A 27,939-nucleotide genomic window follows, 5' to 3' on the forward strand; every position below is an offset into this window, starting at 1 on the left:
TTCGGCCTAGTAAACATCAATGATAATCGGCTGAATCTTCACTTCGGCCCAGGGCCAGCTCGTCCTCGGGACTCCGTCGAAGACTCCACCAACTCCAGATATTCGCCGACTCCCCCGACCAAGCTCGGAGTACCTCCAGACAATCGCCGACCCGCCTCACCAAGCTCGGGGCACCAACCCCAGCAATATGCTCCGACCATCTCGGAATCCGAGAAACCGAGCTACTCTCAGCGCCTGCCAAGCCGACCTCGTCAAACGCGTGACGCAACTACTTAACGAGCTCAACCTTGCCAACGATCGCACCCATGTGCGGGCCTACACCCACTTACGTGGCTGTACTTCACCACACTACTATATCGTGTCTCCATAATCGGCCAATAGCAGTCAGACGGTACCTTGACCACTCCGGCCATACCCTGCCGTGACTGTCAACACCTTAACGTTCTCAAAAACTGGCTGTATCGCACGTCACCAACCAGCCTGAGCTGCGTGCCATCCGGCTCAGAGCCATGCCCCCTCATGATGAGGGCCGACAGTACCTCTGCCACCTACGCCACTCCACCGAGGCTTTAAATAGCTCGGTCATGTAATTTCTAAGGGTCTTTTGGTTGGACCAACCTTACCCCACTCTAACTTGATCATCGGAGGATCCTTACCGGAAACACCGATGAGGCTTTGTGCAAGTTCGCGGCCGCCACGCAGGAGGTGGCTTCCGTCTTCTCCTTCCAACCATCGACGACTCCTTCGACTCCACCAGCGTGGTCACCCTCGGGCCAAATTTGAATCACAACGGATACCATTTGTAACAATCCAGGACTTCATCCAAAATGACTAGTCGGAAGATATTATTTGAATTTTTGATCCTGTATAAATATCCAATATTTCTTCGGTAAATAACCGATGTGGGGCTAAATACATGTCTGCATGGATCCTCGCATCCCATGTATAAAGTTGCATGTAATCAAATTGTCAATGAATAGTGATTTCAGAAACAAAAACTGGGGTCGAGACCTTGGCCTTCCACACCTCACACGGCTCTAGCGCACCTAAGGAAGCTTTGTCTTCTCTCTGCTTGCTACTTTTTATTTATTCACCTTCATGGGATGTGATGACGTGGTGGTGGCATGAAGAGAGATGAAGCTATTGTAAGTGTATGATTTTCTTTTATTTTGTTCTTCATCATCGTCGTATTTTTTTCTTCTTTTGGTGGTAGGGTATTGCGAAAATCTGAAATTTTGGTTAGAGTTGATACTATATTTTACATTATTGTGGAAAAATGGATAAAAAAAAGAAGAATGAAAGGAAACGAGGAGATGGGGAGAATTTTATTGTTATATTACTAGAAAATAATTTTTATAAAATTTTTGCTCAGCTTAGCTTGATATATTACAATTATTTCTAAAAGATTTTAAATTTTCTATTAAAAAATAGGTTTTCACGCATTCTACCTGTGTTACTTAATCAAGTGTGCACTGAAGTGAAAAAAAAAACACACGTGTTTATTGTTCCAAATTTTGAACAATTTGAGTAATTTGGTTTTGTATTCTCGTCCCAATAGTGATTTATTTTCAACTTAGATTGTCATTTGATGAAAACTCAAATTAAGAATCAGGATCCCAATCTATCATTTTTTTATTGTTAATTTATGCAATTATAAATATTAAATATTGCTGAATTTGTTAGAAAAGTTCTAAAACACAAGATTTTTAATTAATTATTATATTTAAAATAATAATTATTATATCTAATTAAGCTCCACAGTTGAGTCAGTGTGACTTACTATCCCATCACTTATATAGTTTGATGAACCATTATATATGAATAAATATATAATTATAAACTATAATTATAAAAAATATAATTATTTTTTATTATAAAAAATTTTATTTTTTTAAAGTAAAACAGTTACATCAATAATTATAGCGTATAGCGAGCTGGTCGGTTCTAAGAAAAGATAAGATAAGGATAAAGATACAATCGAATGAGACATTCTTCCGGTTTCATTGGGGAAAGAAAGGGATAGGACGGAAAAAAAAAAGAAAAAGAAAGAGTAAATACCAATTGTTCCAGTATTCCAATTCGCACAGTAGTTTTTCTAAAATATTGAACAGTTATATTTTTGAATGGAAGAGTAGATTTGTTTCAATTTTTTATTTTGTAAGAAACAAATAACGGCCGTTATATTCGCCTAACGGTGCGGCGTTATTGTTATAAAACCTTGGTCATTACGTTCTGGAAGCCAGCGAAAGAGCGTTGCATGTGAGAGACCAGGAATTGAGGAGGAGAGAAACCAAACCCCCTCTCCATATCTCTGGCGCCGACGACTCTCTTGCCGATCCTTCTCCCTTGTCTTCGTCCGACCATTCCCGCCGGACGGGGGTTCCGGTCGCCGGTGGTTCCCCGGGGGGCGGCGGTGACGGCGAAGACCATCCCTACGGAAACCCGGTCCACCGTCTCTTTTCCTTCTTCCTCCCGGTGCGTCTCGCCGCTGTTTTTTTCCCCTATTTATATTTATTATAGAAAGCTGTGAACGGAGACATGATCTTTCCCCTGTTTTCCTTTTTTTTTTTTGCTTTCTTAAAAAAAGACTCTGCTTTCATTTGCTTTTGTCTATCTTTTGAATCTCTTGCATCTCCTCGTTGCTGCCGTGTATTTTTCTTTTTGTCAAGAAGATGAATATTTAGAATCTTTAGATACATCTCGATTCTTGAATTGCTCATCGTCGTTTCTTGTTCCCGTCTGACCCTTCGAATTTTAAATTTTGGAATTTGATTCGATCAGAAAATAAATCTCTTGCAGTCCAATGCGAAAATTTGCTGTCTGTCTCTCTTTTTTTTCAAGAAAATGAATATTTATAATCTTTCGATACATCTCGATTCTTGATTTGCTCATGGTCGTTTCTTGTTTGCATCCGACCCTTCAAATTTTAAATTTTTGGAATTTGGTTCAATCAGAGCTCTACCTTGAGAAGCTAGTATCGTCTCTTGCTTGTCGATCTCAAATATAGACGAACTACTTGTGTTGGATTGCAATATGGACGAACTACTTGTGTTAGATTGCGTTAACTTAGATGTTTCTTTGAAACAAGATACTACAGAACTAATTTTACTCACAAGATTATGAATTTCTCTGTATTTTTATGAGATATGAGATTTATCTGCATGTCTAGAGGAACCCCGACCCCCTACCAATCTCTCCCTTTATCAAATGGTGATATTCGACGAACAATCCTTAAGTTCTTATAAAAATATTCTGATCGATCTTATTTTGATAGTTTTCTTTCTCTCTCCTGGAGTTTAAAATTAAAGTCTCCGGTAGCTCCTCGCAAAACACAACCTGCAACTGGTTTATCATATAATAGTTTCTTGAGCTGCAGCTCTACAATTGTTAAATAGGTTACGCGAATAGAGAATGCTGCGGATGCTTATGGCGATATGGTCTTTTCTTTGTTCTTCTTTATTTTTATTTTAATTTTTCGTGAGGATTGTTAAACCCATGCCTTCTTTCCTATCTCTTTATTTCTACTAGTTTAGAAACTATTTCTGTATCTTTATTTTTTTAATCTTTCCGTCCATGTTTCTTGTCTCATTCTTTGGAGGTATTTGGTGTCTAAAATTTTCTAGGAGAATCAATGCACAATATTTGCGTACCCCCGACCTTTAGAATCTTTATATGTCTCATAAGTCCTCCCCCTCTACTTTTGAATATGTATATCTGGCACTTATAAATTGTCATAGTGTGATTTCTTGCTTCTTGGCCTTGAATTAGCTGTGTGACAGCTCCTTATTAGATTTTAACAAGATTCTTCTGGTAGTTTCTTCTATTATTTTTTAACAATAACCTCTTATGTTAAATTAAATATTCTTCTGAGTGAAAATTAAGTGTTACAGAATTAATGTTGTTTAAAGAATGTGGGAATTTTTCAGGCACTCTGTTTGAATTGTAAACTTTGTCAGAGGGTGATATTCAATGAAAGCTCTTTTTTTTTTTAAATAAAGAAATTCTGACTGATCTTATTTGATACCTTTCCTTGTCTTTCCTGTAATTTAGAATTAAAATCCGCAGGGGGTCCTGAAAAAGAACAAGTTACAGCTGGTTTCTTTACAATTAGTATTATAATCTCTTAGTCCGTCACTCCCCCATTATTATATAAGCTATGCTGATGGAAGAATCCAACCTCTGCTGCAAGATTAGTATAATGATCTTTTAGCTATCACTCTGGCATTATTATATAAGTCACACAATTAAGAATGCTGGCTCCGATTTAAAATTTGCTATTATTTCTCTCCACATGCACCAATCTGTTCCGTAAAACACAGGGCAAATGGTTTTGGACCTCAATATTTGTATACCTCCATTTTACTTGACTCCTTTAAATAAAATCCAAAAAAAAGAGAATTCCTTTCCTTGAATTCTTTCCACTAAAAATCCATTTTGGTTGCACTTGTTTCAGGATTTGTCTCTATACTGAAAATATGGTTTGGTCTGTAACTACTGGACACTCCTTATCAAATTGCTAGAATCACCTTCTACACCTAACCTTCTTGACTCATACACCATGCAGCCTCCTCAGTATCTCTTTTCGATTCTATTGAATAGTTGAATTATTTGACCTAGTTCATTTGTTATTCACACAAGTCACTGTTGGCTTGAATCACTGGATTAGCTCATCCTCTTCACTGAACAACTATTCTACCTTGCAATCTTGTCTCTTTTTATTGCTGAATACGTAGAATAGTTGATCTGGTTCATTCGTTAGGCGTCCATGCTACTGTCAGATTGCATCACCATATTAGATTGTTGTCTTCACAGAATAGCTTTCACACCATGCAATCTTGTCTCTTTCTATAGCTAAATCTATTGAAAAACAAATCTGCCAGGTTTAGTCCATTTGTCAGTCATACATGTCACTATGGGATTACATTACCATGTGAGCTTGCAAAATGGCTCAGCTCATTCTCTTCCACTTTTTCAACATACTTGTACAGATAAAATCTCTGATTGGTTATCTGAATTCCACCTTGCTTTCTTCTTGCAGCTGAATTTACTTAAAGAATCATGGAACGAAACCCTAGCAGATTACATGAGTCCTCCAGAAGAAATCAGGACAGTGATATTGATGCCCCATCTAACTCAGTATCACGTAGTATTCACCTGAGCTTGGATTCATCTAGTCAAAGGAATTTCATGAGGAGCGCTTCATTTGGTACAACTAGTAATGCAAGTTCTTGGAGACGGAGTTCTATTAGCATTAGCCCGAAAGTTGAGGACGTTCCAAATGAGACTGCTGCACGGGTGGGAGTTAGTGGGGATCGAGCAGTAAGTGATGAGACGGTCATTAGGGGAGCAAGACAGGACTCATTAAGTGGAACGAGTAGCAGGGGTTCTCGGCAGAGGGGTTCAATTAGTCTTTCTCGGGATGTGGGTGACCGGATACTTGATTCAATCAGACTATCACATGAATTAGCAGATCATATACTTGGGGATGTTGATAGCGCGATGGCCCAAGTGGGTGATAAAGGGGATACTGCAGTATTTGATGACAGGGTAGATGATGCCAGAAATGATGATAATGGACCTACAACTTTCTCTGATGATGCATTAATAATATCAATTGGCATTCAGTCCCATGATACAAGCTTGTCTTCACCTGTGTCACCATTGATGGAGGAGATCATTTCTCCTCTTGCAACTGATGCCATTCTTAATTCAACCGTGAAGAATCAAATACAAAAGAGTACATCACTCAAAGTAAGTCCCCTTCATGTTTTTCTATTATCAACATTTGTTCGAAGTTTCAAATTAGTCATCATATGAAACATCTAGACTTAAGTATCGTGCTAGTCATATATAAACGAACAGCAATAGTGATGCTACTAGAAATGATCATAAAACTTAAGCCTCATTTCTTGAGCAAATATATTGCATCTTAGCATCAGACTTATACCATGTTTATTAAACTTGAGTAAGTTCACCATTTTACACACATGAAAGAGAGGGAGACACACATGACTTGCACTGAATTTGCATTTCCTTACTACTATTAAGGTAAAATAAAGTGAAAAATTAGCTGATGGCATGCTCACTTGCAGGACGAGCTGTACAGGCTCCCTCGAAGACTGGACTACATTTTCTATTTGATTTTCTTAGCTGTTTTTGGAATTTTGGGGGTAAGACATGATGCTTTTGTTTAGATCTTTTGCATGCAGCACATATGATATCTATTAGCTTGATGATATCTTTGAAATTTAATCAAATGTTGTTACATAATAAATATGCTTGTGTAACAGCAGCACCTCAAATGCTCCTCCCCTTGTTCTTGAAAACTCGCCTGGATTCTCTATTCATTTGTATCGCTGTTCATATATGATTCCACTGGATCTGTTTACGAAGTTGCTCTGACTGACAACTTGATTCCTTGTTTAAAGAACTAAGCTGCCAAGAGAGCATTAATATGATCATTAAAGAGATGCTGCAGTATGCAAATTAATTCTCTTAGGTGATGGTCATAAAAATACACAAATGGGATCATGTAACTTTCTTTCCCTCCTTTTTATGTAACTTCTCATAGTGATTTTTTCAGTAAGTACATAAGATCAATTAGAAGGGAAATTTGTGACAAAGCTATTGGAAAATGAACAACGAGATGTAAAATGCATTTGGATGAGAGTATTGATTCATATGACATACCCTTCACTTACACTGAGGTATTGCTTCTATGATTAGTAAACATATACATTTTCAAGACTTTTTTGTGTTCTGAGCATAAAGACACAATTATCTTTCTTAGACCCCATTTTTTAAAGTGGCATGAATATTTACAATTGTAGTGTAACTAATTTGTGAACGAAGTGATTGTTTGCTGTTATATTTTTATTGGACATGTTCAGAAAGCTGTCAAATCATTTTGGCTCATTTATGTTTGAAATTTTTCTGGATATACCAAGCCTGATTTTCCCCAAGAACTGTATTAGATTCACCTCGTATCATACTATCAGGTGAGAGTAGGATATTTCATTTCTAGTTTGTGCCTTCTGTGTTTTAGTTTGGATACTCAAACTTTGTGAGTTGGAAAGATGAAGTTCAAAGACACCTAGAGGGTAGAAGTTCTAACTTGTAACACAAATTTTGCAGCGGTGCATGTTTTCTTAATTAATAACTGACTGCATAGCCAATTTACGTCACATTGAGGTTAAGCTGTCCGGATACATGGAAAGGGAATATTGGAGTTATGAGCTTGTGGGAAGAAGTTGATAGCAGTCCTAATTGGAATTTATGACCAAGCTAATCTCACCATAGCCATTAATGTTATACTGTGGTGTAATATTCACTTAGGATGACTTGGATTTCAAGGTCTCATTTAGGATGAGAGACCCTAACAATACAGAAACTTAAACAGGGATTATCCAAAGATGCAACTTCAGATACGAGTTTGACTCCCAATGTATACTAAATTGGGTTTTGTAGAAAGTAGAAGGCATCTACCACCTTTTGCATGCGATTGATATTTTTGAGGTACTAAATGATTTCACATACTTTTTAGCATCTGAAGAATTTCTTGCCTAACGCTTTGGATTCAAACAGTTGCCAGAAATAACATAAAATCTTTATGTGTGCCGTATTAATGTTTTTATTTCTGTATGTTAACTCCGTGTATTGCTGGTGTGCTGAACCACAAAGTTAGGTGAGAATTGAAAAAAGAATGCTGCCTCCATAATTTCTCAGCATTGCGAACATTATTGAGCATCTGAGTTGGCCATTTTATTTCATTTAATCTTATTTTTATACCTGGAAGGGTGTATCTTAAACATATTTGTGATACTTTCAGCATACAACTCTATCATATCCATTTGTGTGCGACATTTGTTGATGGTATTCTTCCAGTTGCTGAGGCAAGGAAACAACTTTGTTTCTTTTATTATAGGTTTGATCTTAAAAGAAACCACAGAAGAAGCATTTTGTGGACAGGGAGGATTTCTGCTGCTTAAATATCCTCACTGGTCTACGTATTAGAAATTTGGAAAATAGCATGTTCCTGAAATAGCACATTCCATTTTTTAACTAGTCAATGTCATCCAGTATGACGAAGATGGAGAGAACAGGTTTCACAATTTCTGGTGATTGTAGACCACTCTTTGTGCCTGATCTTTTAGAATCTCTATGCTAGACATCTTTTCTTTGACATATCTATGTGCCAATAAATTTTTCCTCTTAAAAATGTGTCAAGAAATATATGAATTTTCAAGTTCCATGTTTCTGCACTATTAGAGCTGGAAAAACTCCTATTGAAGTATATTTCTATCACAGTCATGATATCTCCATTATTTCACATCAACCTGGTTGGTTTGATTGAGTTAAGGTTCTTTTCGAGAAATGTCTTAAATGAATGAACATTTATGATTTAAGGGCCGATCTTATGGAATTATGAATCAAACAATGCCAAATTAGTCAAGCACAACTTCGTACCTGTCTCATCAGAGCTGTATTGGACTCATGGATCGTATGGTCCCTCTGCCATGTGAATCACTTCTGGTCAGGAGCAGTCGATAACAAATTCTGCTTCTCCTTTTATGATATATATTACCTATTTAACTTTATAGAATATTCATAAAAAATTATTTTCCATGCTTTTTTCCCTTCTCTAGCTTAAATATCCTTGATATATATGCTATCTGGTTATATTTAGATTCCTGCAGCTCCTGCGGTTGATGTTTCTTGCATATGGAATTCTTGAACCCATTCAGCTCTAGTTATCTACCATGAGATGGAGTTGTCGACTTTCAATAATATATTTATTATAAGCATCTATTGGAAACTCACAATGTAAAACTAGACCTAGCAAGTCTGATGAAATTTTGAAAATTATCATTAACTTATCTTTACTCAAATAATAATTTGAACTTCAACAACTTGAATGTTGTCCGTGCAATAGCGAGCATACAGTTTGGCAAATTATCTCTGCCCGCCCATCTCTGCACCTAATGTAACAGCCATAATAATGAAACAGGTGATGCTTAGTAGCTTACCTTTTCATTTTTCTCATTCTTGGATATCTGAAGTATATGTTAACATGTTTATATTTATAAAGCATGCTTCCCTATGTAAGCAAACCATTTTACTGGCAATGACACTCTGTGCAGCTTATGTAAATATCGTGAGATATGAATAAACCATAAACTTATTGTCAGGAATTTACGAGGTACTTACTACAAAAGCTCTTTGGCCCTGGTGGTCCTCTAGCCTTCGCAGGGGATGGTGCACTTTACCTTGATCTTCCCTCTAATATGGTATCTCTCACATCTGCTCTCTGCGTTCATAATATTCTCATAATATTATCAACATTGCAATTGAACAATGTGTATTCTTCCTACCAGTTAGGTTCCTTTCTCATGGGGTGGTTTGGCTTTGTGTTCAAAGCACAGCTACGTGACGTGTCTGAGCATTTGGTTGTTGGACTGACTACAGGGTACCTGGGAAGTCTCACCACCTTCAGTGGCTGGAATCAGAAAATGCTTGAATTGTCTTCCAAGGGTCATTGGGTGCAAGCTGTGGTTGGCTTCATAATAGGCAAGCTAACATATAAATCACATCTAGATTGCAGTGAAGTTCAATGCATGCAAAATTTTGCTTTTCTTGATCATGCTTGTATGATTTTGGAGGGTCTGACTGCTGTTTTTCTAAAATAAATCTATAGGGATGTCCATGGTTGGTATAAGCATCCTTGTCGGGGTTTCATCTGCTGAGGGACTACAAAGAAGCTTTTCAGGCTGGTTTGACAGGAGGTCAAGGAGAGCTGGATGCAGCCTGAAAAACTTGAGAGTGCATAGCTTCATTCAGCATGTAATGGTCATCACAGTTATGTTATTGCTATGGGGCTTGTTGTGGGCTTTGAGTGGGGTGTTTGCTAGGACCAAGTTGGATAGTCTCACCAATGGTGCTGTTCTTTGGTTGGGGTGCTTCGTGGGACCTCCAGGTGTGTGGCTCCGCTGGTACTTGGCTAGGTACAATGGCCGAGGGCTGGGATGGAAAGAAAGGCTCAGATGGCTCCCCATTGGGACCTTGTCGGCAAACATTCTTGCGGCATGTCTTATGGCTGCACTTGCAACAATAAGCAAAGCGGTATGAGAAGCATTCTTCTATCAAATTAATTTTGTGAATAGGCAGTTATCTTGATAATGCCTGAATTATATTTATAAATCACTAGATAATTGGATTGAATTAAATTATAACTCAAAATTTATTGAAGTCACTAAAAACTTAGATATAAGCAGGTTGTTTTTTTCGGTTTAGCCTTCTAAGTGAACTTCTGGTGTAGCTGTAACATATTGTATTTCGTTTACCTGTTAAAGAGCATGTGTTTAGTACTAGATGATGTCAAAGAAGTAAATCTTCATAATGATACACCATCCATTCTGCCTCATTACAAACTTGTATGAAGACATAATGATAAATTATGTCTGTATTGCTTCATTACTTGAAACAGTTTGGTTTGGTGTGTTCAGGTAAACACAAAGAGATGTTCGATCGTTGTGAGTGGAATCCAATTTGGCTTCCTTGGCTGCTTGAGCACTGTTTCGACCTTTATCGCCGAGGTGTTTGCCATGTGGCAGAGTGGGCACAGAGGGAGGGCATATGCTTACACTGCCATCACCATCCTTCCGTCGTTTGTATTGGGAACTCTTATTTACTCCGTTCCTGTATGGACAAAGCATTACAATTAGTAAGAGTCACCTGAAATATTCTGCAGACGCAGTGAGGTTTGGTTATAGGTATGATTTCTTAGGAATCATCTTGGTGTAAATGGAGGGTGAGCCTCAGCGCAACGATGAGGATGCTCCAATCCTACTAAGATCCTACAATCGCAGGAGCCTCATGCACCGAGCCTTCCTAATTTTTGTTTCTTTTTGCTAGAGTGTAAATGGTTATGAATTGCGTATAAGCCCCAGCCCAACTTGTAGAATACTTGGGGATTTGCTTCTGCATCTGATGTTCCAATTTTAGTATTGTTCTCCCACAAGATGCAGGAGTATTATTAGCCTGTAGATTATCATATGAGAGGTGTGCTTTAGTAGCTCCTTACTGTTTTGATGCAGAGACATGCAAGTATGATTCTCTTTTCTTCATTTTATGTATTGCCTCGCTCTAAGGAGTGAATTGAGTTAAAAATCTCCCATTAGATCGATGCAGAAAGGCTTCATTATCATTTACTGTTTACAATTCAGCAAAGATGAGAGGCATGGTATAGCAATTTTTATGCAGGCTTAATTTAGCTGAAACTGAACACTTGTCCATCAAATTTGGGTTGTCCTGCAACTGGTTTCTATAAAGAACCCATCATCATGATGGGGTGGTGCCGTGTTCAAAATGCATTTCCTTGACAATTAGATCATGGAAAAGTCTCTAATTCTTTTATTTTTGCCATCGATGTTTTCTTTCCATTATTTCCTTCGAATTTAAAAGTAAATCCTCTCCAGTGTGCTGAAGCCTAAAGCTAAAGCGATCAAGTCCAACTTTCCTTCCAAATCCACTGGCTCCGTGACCATTCTTCTAAGAAAAATATTCCGCGAAATCTCATCCTTTAGATGGAGATAATCAAAAGTTTTGTCCCCTCCCATCGTCCCGACCAACCCCCAACCTTGCAGCCCGCCCTCCAATTTTCCACGCGCATCCGCACCCGAATAATCCCAAAATCTTCTTTAACTAACCAGCCCAGGATACAAGAACCCAATAGGAATGCACATCAAATTATTAATTCAATCGACCCTTTTTGGTCATATGGATAGGAATACTTTAGTAAACTTAACACTGCAGGAACATATACATTAAGCCGGCGAGTAGGTGCCGCGACGCCCGCCATCCCGTCATTCCCCTCCCTCCCTCCCTCCCTCTACCAAAATGGGTGCCGTTTATCTTGCGCCGCTCTGCTTATCGTGCGCGTCTCCCATGGCGAAGGACTCCATAGCTCCCGTCTCGCCCTATAGGAAAGAGGGCCTTCTCCTGAACCCTTTTCTTTCGTGCTTCGGTGGGTCGGAGGGATGGAGGGTTCGAACCCCTTGGGCGCTCTCCGCGACCTCCGTGACCAGACGGAGACGGAGACGGAGGCCGAGCGCGAGCAGCGGGGAGGTCTTCTGCCTCTTCTACGACGCTCGTATGTTCTCTCAAAATCGTTTTTTTTTTTCCTGCTTTTGCTACCAAAGTCGTCATAAAAATAGCTTTTTGATGATACGAAATCGAGATGCTTCGATGCTATTTTTATCTTATCCTTCTTGATGTTGTAATGAGGACCGTCGTGTATAGGTTTTGATTCATCTTTCATGTTCTTTTTTCTTTAGTGGTTGATCAATTTCTTTCCTATATTTGGGCTCGATTTGGGTATTGTTGCTTTTATCCTGCATTTGGAGTGATGCTGTGAGATTAGTTTACCAATTTTTTTCAAAAAAAAAAATCTTTATAACTTTCAGATAAATTTTAAATTGACTGATGTTTACATCCATTAGAAGTTTCTGAAGTGAATGGTCGGAAATTCAAAAAATTCATTGGTTTTGTAAATTCACTCATCTAGTTTGTGATATCAAAGTTGCTTTCGTTGTCCGCATTCTTGAGTGACCGCTTTGCCACTTAATGAGAGCTAACTAACTAACTCATGCTTCGAATCTCCAATTTTCTTGGTTTAAGAGGCCATGTTGGTTATTTTGCAATATTAGATTTGAGGGCATAGTTGTGCCTGTAATGGGTTTTGAGATGTTCGGGTTATGCGCTGAAATTTCAAGGAAATTGATACTTGTAACTTAGTTTCTCTTGCTTTGTTCTGTCTTAGCTGGTTATATAGGCTTGTATATATGATGATTTGATTTATAATCCAGATTTAGGCTTCATAGTATGCTGCTGACAGCAACATGATGTACAAACCTCCAATAAGGCAAAGTTAACTGATAAAACAGAAGCATTTAAACAAGTTTTCGTCATATTGAATATGAATCAGATATTAAAGATTTTAAAAGTAGCAGGATATTGAATTCAAATTCTTAGCTCTTATGTGAGTTCCACTATAAGGGCTGATTAGTTGGCTGAAATGCTAGATCGAGGCCATGTTTTCTGATTATATGGGTTATATGTGATCAAGAAGTACTAGTATCAACGGCTGCAGACCGACCATGCAACTATGATCGTCCTTTTTCCCTGCAAAATAACAGCAGCATTCCTTTCACTGATATTTTTGGCTGGTTATTTTTTCAGTCTTATGTGGTGGGTCATCACACATATCATGTCACAGATATAGCTGAACTAGGTTGAGTACTTATGAAATGATAATTCTGTGATTTTTGGTTTTCTATTTACTCTGAAGTTGGAAGCCCCAATTTTGAACTCGTGCCCCTATAATGTGTATTTACATATTAAAATTTTGTTGTTCCAGGCTCTTATTCGGTAAAGTAATTATCTGAACACTTGAGCCATAATTTTGTGATTTTGAATTAATGGAGGTGAATTCTCTACAACTATTAAATATGAATGCTTCCTGATGATATGTGAAAACTTCATTGTTTGGAATTTGATGTTGGAGCGGTGTTTGGTGGAACTAAATACCAGACAGAGATGTGGAGCAGCATAAAATCTTCTTCCAGAAGCATGAGTTAAAGGAAAATAGAAAAGTGGAGCAGTGTAAATATTTCTGGTTCAAGGTCCCATGAGTTAGGTTCTATAACTTGGTCCAACTATCATCTTTTTGTACGTTAATCGATTTCTTCTCTTCCTTGCTGAAGTGTATGTTAATTGATTTCTTTTTTCCTTTCTGAAATGTCATTCTTCGTAGTTATGTTGTTTGACATTCATTTCAACCTTGAAGTATTGGACTCAAATGGGGACTGCCTAGGACTGTAATGTTATTCCTTAACGTGTCTACAAATAACTTCAGCTTTATAAACTAAGTTTACTAAAATATCATAATAAACATCGCCTTTCATCCGATATTCACTGTAAGTAATGTCCTATTCATTTTTTCACAGCTGAGGCCATCACTGCATATGCTTGGAATGATTCTGTTCTGGCCAGTGATATACCTGTTCTTGTGGAGTTTTGGGCATCATGGTGTGGGCCTTGCAGGATGGTTCACCGTGTGATTGACGAAATAGCACGAGAATATGCTGGAAAAATCAAATTTTATAAGCTAAATACAGATGACTACCCGCAAGTTGCAACTTCTCACAACATTGATCGAATTCCAACGGTTTTGCTGTTCAAGGATGGGAAGATGATCGACAGCATGACCGGTACCCTTCCTAAGTCTGTTTATGTGACAGCCATTGAAAAATCTTTGTCTCACTAAGGAAGCAACTGTTCTGGTAGTGGAGCTCTGCGTTTGCACGGAGCTCCATCATTGGGTTCGATATGGATTGGAAAATTTTACTAGATGGTTGCTTGGTATATACTTCTCCTGTATTACTTTAATTGACATCATTGTAAAGTTTTCTATTGGACTAAAAGTTTGTTGATGTATTCACTTGTGCTTTACAAATTAATGCAACTCAGGGCTATTTTTTGAATCCTCTGAGAAACATTGTATACGGTCATTTTGCAATTCATATCCAAGTTGATCTTTTCTCATGCTTGCATTCAGGAATCTGTAATCTAAGAACCCAATTGGCCAACAGTGGTGTTGCTTAAACTCTTTCATTCACCAACAGTTATTATCCAAGTCTAAATTTATTGGTCCAAAGACATCATGAGATGCTTTGTTGAAAAAGAAAAGATGGATATTATTTGTCTGGGGTAACAGATTGAATGAAAACTGTATAAACAGAGAAGATTTGCTTATAGATTTAATTTTTGAATTTTTTGTAAAATTTCAGAGATAATGTAGGACTGAGGCAATTAGGATTGTATATAGAGTCCTTGAAAACTTTTTTAGGCTTGTGGTTAGCTGTTATTATTTTGTTGTCTTTGGGGTCTTAACCTTGTATACATGTTGTATAATTGAATATTGTAAGACAGAAAAACACCTTGAAGCATGAAAAAAAAAAGGATTTCCAGTTAGGAATGGAAAGGTTAGTGATGATTGAGGAGAGAACATAGAAGGAAAAGAATCTTAGATGTGCGCGTATGTCTGTGCATATGCTGTAGAACATATAGTTCGGAGCATATTAAAATTCCTATGTATAAATGAGGAAATACATAACCACAAAAAAAAAGAAGTTTACAATCCATGCCTACATATCTTTATGCATGTATAGATGCGTTACACCTTACACTGGAGTGGAGGAGCTGTGCTTTATCTCACAAAAATGGGCTTCTGGCTATTTTATTAGCCTCTTCCAATTCAAGGTGATTAAAGGCTGCCTTTCCAAACTATGAGGAAACGTGCCTACCCTTTCTCTGTCACTTGGAAAGGCCAGAGACGTGCATCATTATGAGCATAATTTTAGCTGTCCATGCAAGTACACAATCTTAGCCACCAGTAAGGATGCCCTGAATTCTATGGATATCATCGAGATTGATTGGATGGAGCCAAACGTCTATCTTAAACGTGTTGATTGGCCCACCATTTTGCTGATGAATCACTCCAACTGTGCATGCCAGAGTCACAGAAAGATAAAAATAAAACAAAGGAGCTGAGGTGCTTTTTTTTATGTTCATTTGTGGTTGAATTCATTCTTCAACTCAGCGGTAGACCTGATTTAACTAAATAGATTTGTCAGAAGGCGGCGAGATACCGACAGATGGAGAGAGAGTGTCGCCATAAAAAATTTAAGGGTAATAATTATCATTTAAAATTTTAATTTTATTTTATAAAAAATATTATTTTATAAATGAAATAATTTTTTTTTGATACAACGATAGCTCACAGCTCACGTCAGTCTGCATGAGCGCTGCTCTCAGCATCAAGAAGAATAAGATGACATGAAAATAAGAGACAGAATCAATCTCAGTCCATAAAATTTTTTTCTATTGTTGAGTAATAAAAAAGATAATTTAGTCTACAATCCTGCCCGTCTTTTGAAGCATGTGGCAAGCTGAAACGGGTAGAAACTTGACACCAACCTCTGGATGCTCTAAATATTGGGTGGCCATCGTTCTGGCGGCCGACCAAAAAAAGTATTTTAATATTATTTTAGGGAGAATGACCAATACGGTATTAATAGAAGATATCTTTAATATTTATATCACTTTGTGTGGCGGCGCTGACGGCTAAGACCATCCCCGCGGAGACCCGGGTCCCCCCTTCTCTTTTCCTTCTTCCTCCCGGTGCGTCTCGCCGCTGTTTGATCGATTTCTATTTATTATAAAAGGGTGCGAACGGAGACATGGGAAAGACCCCTGCTTTCATTGGTTTACGCCTATCGTTTGAATCTTTTGCATTTCCTCGTTGTTGCCGAGTAATTTCTTTTCTCTCAAGATAACGAATATTTATAATCTTTGGATACATCTCGATTCTTGAATTGCTCATCGTTGTTTCTTGTTTGGATCTGACCCTTCAAATTTTGAATTTATGGAATTTGGTTCGATCCGAAAATAATTTTAACTTCGATATTTCTTTTAAATAGATACGACAGAATTAATTTTATTCACAAGACTGTGAGTTTATCTGTATTTTTATGGGATATGAGATTTATCTGCATTTCTAGAGGAACGATCCCCTTCAGAATCTTTATATGGATCATGAGTCTTCTCCCACTACTTTTCAATATGTATATCTGGCACTTATAAATGGTCATATTGTGATTTCTTTCTTCTTGGCCTTGAGTTAGCTGTGTGATAGCTCCTTATTAGATTTTAACAAGATCCTTCTTGTGGTTTCTTCAATTATTTTTTAACAAAAACTTCTTATGTTAAATTAAATATTCTTTTGAGTGAAAATCAAGTGTTACAGAATTAATGTAACACTTAATTTAGAATGCTACGTCTGCTGCAAGATTAGTATAATGATCTTTTGGCTATCACTCTGGCATCATTATATAAGTCACACAATTAAGAATGCTGGCTCCAATTTAAAATTTGCTTTTATTTCTCTCCACATGCGCCAATCTGTTCCGTAAAACACAGGGCAAATGGTCTTGGAACTCAATATTTATATATCTCCATTTTACTTGATTCTTTTAAAGAAAAGCCAAAAAAACAAAAAATGCCTTTCCTTGAATTCTTTCCACTAAAAATCCATTTTGGTTGCACTTATTTCAGGATTTGTCTCTCTACTGAAAAGATGGTTTTGTCTGTAACTACTGGACACTCCTTATCAAATTCTAGATTCACCTTCTACACCAAACCTTCCTCACTCATACACCATGCAGCCTACTCAGTATCTCTTATCAATTCTATTGAATAGTTAAGCTATTTGACATAGTTCCTTTGTTAAGAATACAAGTTACTGTTGGATTGAATCACTGTATTAGCTCATTCTCTTCACTGAACAACTTTTTTACCTTGCAATCCTATCTCTTTTTATTGCTGAATATGTAGAATAGTTGATCTGGTTCATTCATTAGGCGTCCATGCTACTGTTGGATTGCATCACCATTGTCACGCCCCCGCCTCTGCGAGGCACGTGAGGCACCTAGTGCCCATGTGGGGGCTACATGAGGGGGGACACGGGGCTCCCCTGCCAGATATTGTCCGGTTCTGGGGCTTCACGCTAGCGTCCTTCACCCCTCCCCGGTTTTGTTTTCCTCCCAAAACGCGTCTGCAGGATTAGGAGACACCCGCCTCATATGCCCAGGCTCTGGAACGAGTCTTTCCGATGTGGGACTATTGGGCCTCACACCCTTCCCACCATCGGACAAGAGCCGTCCTCGGCTCTGATACCAAATGTCACGCCCCCGCCTCTGCGAGGCACGTGAGGCACCTAGTGCCCACGTGAGGGCCACATGAGGGGGAAACACGGGGCTCCCCTGCCAGATATTGTCCGGTTCTGGGGCTTCACGCAAGCGTCCTTCACCTCTCCCCGGTTTTGTTTTCCACCCAAAACGCGTCTGCAGGATTAGGAGACACCCGCCTCATATGCCCAGGCTCTAGAACGAGTCTTTCCGATGTGGGACTATTGGGCCTCATACCCTTCCCACCATCGGATAAGAGCCGTCCTCGGCTCTGATACCAAATGTCACGCCCCCGCCTCTGCGAGGCACGTGAGACACCTAGTGCCCACGTGGGGACCACATGAGGGGGGAACACGGGGCTCCCCTGCCAGATATTGTCCGGTTCTGGGGCTTCACGCAAGCGTCCTTCACCCCTCCCCGGTTTTGTTTTCCTCCCAAAACGCGTCTGCAGGATTAGGAGACACCCGCCTCATATGCCCAGGCTCTGGAACGAGTCTTTCCGATGTGGGACTATTGGGCCTCACACCCTTCCCACCATCGGACAAGAGCCGTCCTCGGCTCTGATACCAAATGTCACGCCCCCGCCTCTGCGAGGCACGTGAGGCACCTAGTGCCCACGTGAGGGCCACATGAGGGGGAAACACGGGGCTCTCCTGCCAGATATTGTCCGGTTCTGGGGCTTCACGCAAGCGTCCTTCACCTCTCCCCGGTTTTGTTTTCCACCCAAAACGCGTCTGCAGGATTAGGAGACACCCGCCTCATATGCCCAGGCTCTAGAACGAGTCTTTCCGATGTGGGACTATTAGGCCTCATACCCTTCCCACCATCGGATAAGAGCCGTCCTCGGCTCTGATACCAAATGTCACGCCCCCGCCTCTACGAGGCACGTGAGGCACCTAGTGCCCACGTGGGGGCCACATGAGGGGGGAACACGGGGCTCCCCTGCCAGATATTGTCCGGTTCTGGGGCTTCACGCAAGCGTCCTTCACCCCTCCCCGGTTTTCTCCGAGCGCCGTCGGCCGTTGTCGTTTCTCCCGAGCTCGCCCTTCTCCCTCCATGGGAGAAGAAATGAGAAGAAAGGGGGAAGGAGAAATCGGGAGAAGAGAAGAGGAGGAGAAGAAAAAGAAAGAAAAAAAAAAATGGGAGAAGAAGGTTCGGGAAGGAAGAAGGAAGAAGGAAGAAGGAAGAAAAGGAAAAAAAAAAAAAAAGAAGAAAAGAAGAAAAAGAAAAGAAAAAGAAAAGAAAAGGAAAGGAAAAAAAAAAAGTGAGAGACCCTTAACGGGTCCGACCTAACGGGTCTGATCCGGGTACGGATCCGAACCTGTTAGGCCCAAATAGAATAAAAAAAAAAAAATGGGTTTAGCCAAATTTGATTAAAACCGAGCCCAGTCAGATTAGGCTAAGTCCGGACGAACCCAAACTATAAATTGGGTTAAATCCGAACCAAATTAAGCCCAATTGAGTTGGATCTGAACCTAATTAAGCTGAGTTAGTCTCAGCAGACCCAAATTGAATATGAATCAAGCCCACTTCAAAACCAGTTTAACTAAAATTGAGACCGAATTGACTTTGGGCTGACCCTGACTCAAGCCTAGATGAGCCACATTGATCCTGGACCAAAATTAAACTTAATTGGACTTGAAATTGAGCCCAATAACATAATCAGAAAACCAAATTGACCCGATAGGGCTAGACCCAATCAGGAACCGAGCCCAATTCTTTAATTAAAGACCCAATTGACCTACGTGAACCCAATCTGGTTCTAAATCGAGGCCATAGGGCTCTAAATTAGGTAAATTGGACTTGAGATCCAAGCAAGTAAATTCATGTTATGATAAATTAGAAAATTATGAAATAAATAGAGAATAATGTGACCCCTATGTGATTTATTTAGGTGATCAAGGATTTGTCACCCGGACGTAAGAAATTGGAAAGCATATTGCAGTAAGTAACCTTGGCACTGATCTTAAAGTTTTTAAATTACTATTTATTCATCATTATGAAAATGTATTGCTTTACGATATATTTTTCTCAAAATTAGGATCAAGTATATGATTGCATGTGATACATGAATTTGATTAAAGAGCATCCTTCATGAATATTTGATGATGTATGAGTTATGAAATTATGATTATGTTAGACTGCATGAAAAATGATATTTGAAGCATGTTTATGCATTTTAAATTATATAATGCCATTTATCATTTTCAAACCTATTTATGATGATTATGAATTATGAAAGAAAAAGAATATGATTTATGAACTCTCAGATAGCTATGACCACCTCTAGAAATAGAGGCCAGTCGACACCCTGGAGCTAGCATCCAAAGAATAACAGGCCCTCTGCCAACGGGTTAAAGTTGGTAATGAATAACAGAATTAGTCGACTAAGATTAACAGGCCCTGTCACGGGATTATAGTGACCATAGCAGCACATCCATCTGAGAGTATGTTTTCTAAAGTATGGATAAATGGCAATATTTTTATATGACTTGCATTATCATGATTATGAACTTTTATGGATAGAACATGCATTGCTTTATGACCTGATTTGTGTATATCATCTATAAAATGTTTTATTTTACATCAACTGTTGGCTTTTTAATCACTGCATTGGCATAATTGTACTTGATCCAATAAGATAGTACCTGGTTACTTACTGAGCTATGTAGCTCATACCTTTTTATCTATTTTTTTTCCTACAGATGATTAAGACCACTAGGAGCAGGGAGCTTGATGTTATTCAGGGTTGGGGTAATTGAAAATGTTATGTAATAATCAGATTTTAGAAGCTCTATACTGTTTCAACTTCATGAACAATGTTATGATATTAGTAAATGAAACTATTTATTTTTATTATGAAATTTTATGTGGCTTCGTGTTATTGTGTGCATAAGATAGCAATAGCACGGCCGTGTCATGATCCGGATTTGGGGCGTGACATTTATTTGGTATCAGAGCCGAGGACGGCTCTTGTCCGATGGTGGGAAGGGTGTGAGGCCCAATAGTCCCACATCGGAAAGACTCGTTTCAGAGCCTGGGCATATGAGGCGGGTGTCTCCTAATCCTGCAGACGCGTTTTGGGAGAAAAACAAAACCGGGGAGGGGTGAAGGACGCTTGCGTGAAGCCCCAGAACCGGACAATATCTGGCAGGGGAGCCCCGTGTTCCCCCCTCATATGGCCCCCACGTGGGCACTAGGTGCCTCACGTGCCTCGTAGAGGCGGGGGCGTGACAACCATAATAGATTCTCTTCATAGAATAGCTTTCACACCATGCAATCTTGTCTCTTTCTATAGCTAAATCTATTGAGAAATAAATCTGCCAGGTTTAGCCCATTTGTCAGTCGTACATGTCACTATGGGATACCATGTGAGCTTGCAAAATGGCTCGGCTCATTCTCTTCCACTTTTTTAACATACTTGTACAGCTAAAATCTCTGATTTGTTATCTGAATTCCACCTTGCGTTCTTCTTGCAGCTGAATTTCTTAAAGACCCATGGAAAGAAACCCCAGCAGAATACATGAGTCCTCCAGAAGAAATTGGGACAGTGATAGTGATGCTCCATCTTCCCCTGCATCACCTAGTATTTGCCTGAGCTTGGATTCATCTAGTCAAAGGAATTTCATGAGGAGCACTTCATTTGGTACGACTGGTAATTCAAGTTCTTGGCGAAGGAGTTCTATTAGCATTTCTCATGATGAGTCTAGCCTGTTGCTTCAGGGTGTTCCAAATGAGACTGCTGGATGGGTGGGAGTTAGTGGGGATCAAACAGTTAGTGATGAGATGGTCATTAGGGGAGCAAGACAGGACTCATTAAGCAGAATGAGTAGCAGGGGTTCTTGGAAGGGGGGTTTAATTAGTCCTTCTCGGGACGTGGGTGACAGGATACTTGATTCAATCAGACTCACACATGAATTAGTAGATCATTTACTTGGGGATGTTGATAGCACGATGGCGCAAGTGGGTGATAGAGGGAATAAAGAAGTGGTTGATGACAAGGTTGATGATGCCAGAAATGTTGAGAATGGACCTACATCTCTCCCTGATGATGAATTAATAATATCAATTGGCTTTCCATCCCATGATTCAAGCTTGTCTTCACTTCTGTCACCATTGATGGAGGAGACCATTTCTCCACTTCCAACTGATGCCATGCTTAGTTCAACCGAGAAGAATCAAATGCAAAAGAGTACATCACTCAATGTGAGTCCCCTACATGTTTTTCTCATCATCAACAACAGCTGGAAGTTTCAAATTCGTCATCATATGAAACATCTAGACTTAAGTATTGTGCTGGTGATATTTAAATGAACAGCAATAGTGATGCTGCTAGAAATGATCATAAAACTTATGCCTCATTTCTTAAACAGATATATTGCATCTTAGTATCAAACTGATACTATGTTTATTAAACTTAAGTGAGCTCACCATTTTACACAAATGAAAGAGAAGGAGAGACACGTGACTTGCACTGAATTTGCAATTCCTTCCTACTATTAAGGTAAAATAAACAGAAAAATTAGCTGATGGCATGCCCACTTGCAGGACAAGCAGTACAGGCTCCCTCAAAGACTGGACTACATTTTCTATTTGATTGTCTTTGCTGTTTTTGGAATTTTTGGGGTAAGACATGATGCTTTTGTATAGATCTTTTACCTTTAGCAGCTGTGATATCTCTTAGCTTGGTGATACCTTTGTAATTTAATGAAATGTTTTTACATAATAAATTTGCTTGTGTAACAGCAGCACCTCAAATGCTCCTTCATGAAATGTTGCCTGGATTCTCTGATCATTTGTATCCCTGTTCATATATGATTCCACTGGATCTGTTTCACTAAGTTGCTCTGACTGACAACTTGATTACTTGTTTAAAGAACTAAACTGCCAAGAGAACACTAATATGATCATTAAAGAGATGCTGCAGTATGAAAATTTATTCTCTTAGGTGATGATCATAAAAATACACAAATGGGAGCATGTGATTTTCTTTACCTCCTTTTTATGTCACTTCTCATACTGATTTTTTTAGTAACTACATAAGATCAATTAGAAGGGACATCTATGACAAAGCCATTGGAAAATGAACAATGAAATGTAAAATGCATTTGGATGAGAGTACTGATTCATATGGCATACCCTTCACTGACACCTAGGTATTTCTTCTATGATGGTAAAAATATGATTTGTCAAGAATTTTTTGTGTTCCGAGCATAGAGGACACAATTATCTTTCTTAGACCCCAGTTTTCAAAGAGGCATGAATACTTACAATTGTACTTCAACTACTTTGTGAACCAAGTGATTGTTTACTGTTATATTTTTACTGAACATGGTCAGAGAGCTGTCAAATCAATTTGGTTCATTTCCATGGAGAAAATCCTTAAGACACCCATTTTTTATGTATAGAATTTTTCTGGATACATCAAACCTGATTCGCTGCAAGAACTGTATTATTTTCACCTCATATCATACTATCAGGTGAGAGTAGGATATTTCATTTCTAATTTGTACCTTTTGTGTTTTAGTTTGGAAACTCAAACTTTGTAAGTTGGAAAGAGGAAATTTGAAGACATCTAGAGGGTAGATGTTCTCCCTTGTAACATAAATTTTGCAGCAGTGTCTATGCTTTCTTATTTAATAACTGTCTACAGAGCCAATTTATGTCGCATTCAGGTTAAGCTGTATGAATGCATGGAAAGGGAGTATTGGAGTCATGGGCTTGTGGGAAGAAATTGATAGCAGTCCTAATTGGAATTTATGACCAAGCTAATCTCACCACAGCCATTAATGTTATTACTGTGGAGTAATATTTCCTTAGATTGATTTGGATTTCAAAGTCTCATTTAGGATAAGAGAGCCATTACATTACAGAAACTTAAACAGGGATTAATTAAAGATGCATCTTCAGATACTAGTTTGACTCCCAATGGCATACTAAATTGGGTTTTGCAAAAAGTGTAAGGCACTGCATGATGTGATCTACTGCCTTTTGCATGTGATAGATGTTTTTGAGGTACTGAATGATTTCACATACTTTTTACCATCTGAAGAATTTCTTGCCTAGCGCTTTAGATTCAGACAGCTGCCAGAAACAGCATAAATCCTTATGTGACTGTATGAATGTTTTTATTTCTGGATGTTAATTCCCTGTATTGCTGGTCTGCTGAACCACAAAGTTCGTGAGAATGCAAAAATGAATGCTGCCTCCATCATTTCTAAGCACTGTCAACATTATAAGCATCTGAGTTGGCCTTTTTTTATTTCATTTAATCTTATTTGTATACCTGGAATATTGCATCTTGAACATATTTGTGATACTTTCAGCATACCACTCTATCATATCCATTTGTCTGCGACGTTTGTTGATGGTATTCTTCCAGTTGCTGAGGCACCTAAAAGGAGGCAATTTTGTTTCTTTTATTATAGGTTTAATCTTAAAAGAATTCACAGAAGAAGAAGAATTTTGTGGCCAGGGAGGATTTCTGTTGCTTAAGTATCCTCACTGGGCTAGGTATTAGAAATTTGGACAATAGCATGTCCCTGAACTAGCACATTCCATTTTTTAACTAGTCAACATCATCCACTATGATGAAGATGAAGAGAACAAGGTTCTTGACGTCTGGTGATTGTAAACCACTCTTTGTGACTGATCTTTCAGAATCTCTATGCTAGACATCTTTACTTTGACATATCTATGTGCCAAGAAATATTTCCTCTAAAAAATGTGTGTCAAGAAATATATGAATTTTCAAGTTCCATGTTTCTGCACTATTAGAGCTGGAAAAACTCCTATTGCAGTATATTTCTATCACAGTCATGCCATTTTAAATACTTGCTGCATGATATCTCCATTATTTCCTTGATCACATCAACCTGGTTGGTTAATTGAGTTAAGGTTATTTTCAAGAAATGTCTTAAATGAATGAACTTTTATGATTTAAGGGCCGATCTTATGGAATTATGAATCAAACAGTGCCAAATTAGTCAAGCACAACTTCGTACCTGTCTAATCAGAGCTGTATTGGACTCATGGATCACATGGTCCCTCTGCCATGTGAATCACTTTTGATCTGAAGCAGTTGATAAAGAATTCTGCTTCCCCTTTTAAGATCTATATTACCTATTTAACTTTATAAAATATTCATCAAAGTTTATTTGACATGCTTTTTTCCCCTCTCTAGCTTAAATATCCTTGAAATATATGCTATCTGGTTATATTTAGATTCCTGCAGCTCCTGCAGCTGACGTTACTTGCATATGGAATTCTTAAACCCATTCATCTCTAGTTATCTGCCATGAGATGGAGCCGCCGACTTTCAAGAAGATATTAATTATAAGAATCTATTGGAAACTCAACATGCAAAGCTAGACCTAGCAACTCTCATGAAATTTTGTTTCACTAACTTATCTTTACTAAAATAATAATACAAACTTTAACAACTTGGATGTTTTCCATGCAAGAGTGAGCATACAATTTGGAAGATTATCTCTGTCCACCATCTCTGCACCTAATTTAACAGCCATAATAATGAAACAGGTGACATTTGGTTGCTTACCATTTTACTTTTCTCATTCTTTGATATCTGCAGTATATGTTAACATGTAAGCATCTTCCCAATGTAAGCAAACCATTTTTCTGGCAATGACACTCCGTGCAGCTTATGTAAATATCATGAGGAATGAATAAACCCCAAACTTATTGTTGGGAATTTACAAGGTATTTACTACAAAAGCTCTTTGGCCCTGGCGGTCCTCTAGACTTCACAGGGGATAGTGCACTTTACCTTGATCTTCCCTCTAATATGGTATCTCTCACATCTGCTCTTTGCATTCATAATATTCTTATAATATTATCAACATTACAATTGAACCATGTATATTCTTTCTACCAGTTAGGTTCCTTTCTTATGGGGTGGTTTGGCTTTGTGTTCAAAGCACGGATACGTGATGTATCTGAGCATTTAGTTGTTGGACTGACAACAGGGTACCTGGGAAGTCTCACCACCTTCAGTGGCTGGAATCAGAAAATGCTTGAATTGTCTTCCAAGGGTCATTGGGTGCAAGCTGTGGTTGGTTTCATAATAGGCAAGCTAACATATATATCACATCTAAAATAGAGTGCAGTGAAGTTCAATGCATGCAAAATTTTGCTTTTCTCGATCATGCTTGTATGATTTTGGAGGGTCTGACCGTTGTTTTTTTAAAATAAATCTATAGGGATGTCCATGGTTGGTATAAGCATCCTTGTCGGGGTTTCAGCTGCTGAAGGACTCCAAAGAAGCTGTTCAGGCTGGTTTGACAAGTCAGGAAGAGCTGGATGCCGGCTGAAAAAGTTGAGTGTGCAAAGCTTCGGTGGGCAAATAATGGTCATGACATTTATGTTACTGCTATGGGGCTTGTTGTGGGCTTTGAGTGGGGTGCTGGCTAGGACCGAGTTGGATAGTCTCACCGATGGTGCTGTCCTTTGGTTAGGGTTTTTAATGGGACCTCCAGGTGTGTGGATCCGCTGGTACTTGGCTAGGCTCAATGGCCAAGGGCTGGGAAGGAAAGGAAGGCTCAAATGGCTCCCCATTGGGACATTGTCGGCAAACATTCTTGCAGCATGTCTTATGGATGCACTTGCAACAATAAGCAAAGTGGTATGAGAAGCATTCTGCTATAAAATTAATTTTATGATAGGCAATTGTCTTGCTAATGCCTTACAAATTAAATTTTTTATAAATCACTAGATGATTGGATTGAATTAAATTATCACTCAAAATTTGTTGAAGTCTCTATAAACTTAGATAAGTAAGTTATTTTTTTCGGTTTAGCCTTCCAAGTGAACTTCTGGTATAGCTGTAACTTATTATATTTCGTTTACCTTTTAAAGAGCATATGTTTAGTATGCGACAATGTCAAAGAAGGAAATCTTCATGATGATACACAATCCATTCTGCCTATAAATTAAGTTTGCATTGCTTCAGATCCATAGCTTCAAACATGCATACGTAAATAAATAATATATTGAACTTAAGTCTGTATTGCTTGATCGCCTGAGACCCATATCTACTAACTTACATACATAAATAAAAAATAGTTTAGCTAAGATTCAGTTTAAAATGTGAATTGTTCAATCAATATTGACTTTTTTTTAATTTGAAATATAAACCATCATATTAGTAACAATACAGTTTGCTCAGCGTATGAATATCTACATGCATAAGTCCAAATGATTGATATAGCCCAGCTAAGAGTTAACAATCTAGCCAAATCATAAAATTTGAAATGTTGATGCATAACACTCCAATAGCATTGCATCTTTCTCTGGGAAGTTCATTTCACACTAGGTTTTGACCAGGGGAAGTTTAGTTTCTTCAGTTCCATTTACTGAAACAGATTGGTTTGGTGTGTGTTCAGGTAGGCACAAAGAGATGTTCAATCATTGTGAATGGAGTCCAGTTCGGTTTCCTTGGTTGCTTGAGCACTGTTTCGACCTTTATTGCCGAAGTGTTCGCCATATGGCAGAGTGGGCACAGAAGGAGGGCATATGCTTACACTGCCATCACCATCATTCCATCATTTGCACTGGGAACTCTTATTTACTCTGTTCCTGTGTGGACAAAGCATTACGATCAGTAAGAGTTACCTGAAATATTCAGCAAACACAATGCAGTTCGGTTAACAGTAACAGCTATTATCAAATTCTAAATTTATTGTTACCAAAGCCATCATTAGATGCTTCATGGAAAAAGAAAAGATGGATATTATTTGTCTGGGGTAACAGATTGGATGAAAATTATATAAACAGCCAAGATTCTCTTCTAGACTTAATTCTTGTAAAATGTTTTGTTTAATGGATAAAATTTCAGAGATAATGTAGGACTGAGGCAATGAGGAGTCTATGCAGAATCCTTGAAATCTTTAAGATTTGTGGTTAACTGTTTTTATTTTGTTGTCCTTGGTGTCCTACCCTTGTATGCATGTTGTATAATTGAATATTGTAGGACAGAAAAAGCACCTTCAAGCATGCAAAAAAAAAAATTAAAAAAAAAATCAGGAATTCCAGTTAGATATGGAAAGGTTAGTGATGACTCGGGAGAAAACATTGAAGGAAAAGAATCTTAGACGTGGGCATATGCTGTAGAACACAT

General features: G+C 38.5%; 3 protein-coding genes across 6 annotated transcripts; all 3 read left to right on the forward strand.

Annotated features, from left to right (window-relative positions):
- Positions 1 to 2,241: 2,241 nt before the first annotated feature.
- Positions 2,242 to 27,723, forward strand: LOC103701252 (camphor resistance CrcB family protein). Of its 3 annotated transcripts, none has more exons than XM_088720503.1 (7): positions 2,242 to 2,475; positions 5,039 to 5,751; positions 6,093 to 6,170; positions 9,189 to 9,287; positions 9,375 to 9,567; positions 26,024 to 26,445; positions 27,206 to 27,723. In XM_088720503.1, exons 2-7 carry the CDS (start codon positions 5,059 to 5,061, stop codon positions 27,425 to 27,427), a joined length of 1,707 nt encoding a protein of 568 aa, XP_088576629.1. In that variant the 5' UTR covers positions 2,242 to 2,475; positions 5,039 to 5,058; the 3' UTR covers positions 27,428 to 27,723. The 3 variants fall into 3 exon arrangements, with proteins under 3 accessions (XP_088576629.1, XP_008781470.1, XP_088576630.1); XM_008783248.5 differs by lacking the exons at positions 26,024 to 26,445; positions 27,206 to 27,723 and adding exons at positions 9,695 to 10,119; positions 10,503 to 11,182; XM_088720504.1 differs by lacking the exons at positions 6,093 to 6,170; positions 26,024 to 26,445; positions 27,206 to 27,723 and adding exons at positions 9,695 to 10,119; positions 10,503 to 11,182 and having other exon boundaries at positions 2,243 to 2,475.
- LOC103701253 (uncharacterized) lies at positions 11,854 to 14,540 on the forward strand. Its single transcript, XM_008783249.5, has 2 exons — positions 11,854 to 12,148; positions 14,004 to 14,540. The coding sequence occupies exons 1-2, from the start codon at positions 11,896 to 11,898 to the stop codon at positions 14,321 to 14,323; spliced, it is 573 nt and encodes a 190-aa protein (XP_008781471.3). The 5' UTR covers positions 11,854 to 11,895; the 3' UTR covers positions 14,324 to 14,540.
- Positions 16,185 to 22,593, forward strand: LOC120112980 (uncharacterized). Of its 2 annotated transcripts, XM_039133225.3 has the most exons (3): positions 16,185 to 16,370; positions 21,284 to 22,010; positions 22,353 to 22,593. In XM_039133225.3, exons 2-3 carry the CDS (start codon positions 21,303 to 21,305, stop codon positions 22,452 to 22,454), a joined length of 810 nt encoding a protein of 269 aa, XP_038989153.2. In that variant the 5' UTR covers positions 16,185 to 16,370; positions 21,284 to 21,302; the 3' UTR covers positions 22,455 to 22,593. The 2 variants fall into 2 exon arrangements, with proteins under 2 accessions (XP_038989153.2, XP_088576631.1); XM_088720505.1 differs by lacking the exon at positions 22,353 to 22,593 and having other exon boundaries at positions 21,284 to 22,267.
- Positions 27,724 to 27,939: the final 216 nt, after the last annotated feature.

Source organism: Phoenix dactylifera, chromosome 4 (assembly GCF_051530095.1).
Source record: "Phoenix dactylifera cultivar Ajwa chromosome 4, Ajwa_hap1_PhDact_Kaust_v1.1, whole genome shotgun sequence".
In the NCBI taxonomy this organism is placed as follows: Eukaryota; Viridiplantae; Streptophyta; class Magnoliopsida; order Arecales; family Arecaceae; genus Phoenix; species Phoenix dactylifera.

Excerpts from the sequence above, each read along its gene's own strand:
- LOC103701252 (XM_088720503.1), top strand. The coding sequence starts at position 5,059 with ATGGAACGAAACCCTAGCAGATTACATGAGTCCTCCAGAAGAAATCAG. Across the intron at positions 9,288-9,374 it reads TTGATCTTCCCTCTAATATG|TTAGGTTCCTTTCTCATGGG; the intron begins GTATCTCTCACA and ends TCTTCCTACCAG. Across the intron at positions 9,568-26,023 it reads TGTGGTTGGCTTCATAATAG|GGATGTCCATGGTTGGTATA; the intron begins GCAAGCTAACAT and ends ATAAATCTATAG.
- LOC103701253 (XM_008783249.5), top strand. The coding sequence starts at position 11,896 with ATGGGTGCCGTTTATCTTGCGCCGCTCTGCTTATCGTGCGCGTCTCCC. Across the intron at positions 12,149-14,003 it reads CTGCCTCTTCTACGACGCTC|CTGAGGCCATCACTGCATAT; the intron begins GTATGTTCTCTC and ends ATTTTTTCACAG.
- LOC120112980 (XM_088720505.1), top strand. The coding sequence starts at position 21,303 with ATGGAAAGAAACCCCAGCAGAATACATGAGTCCTCCAGAAGAAATTGG.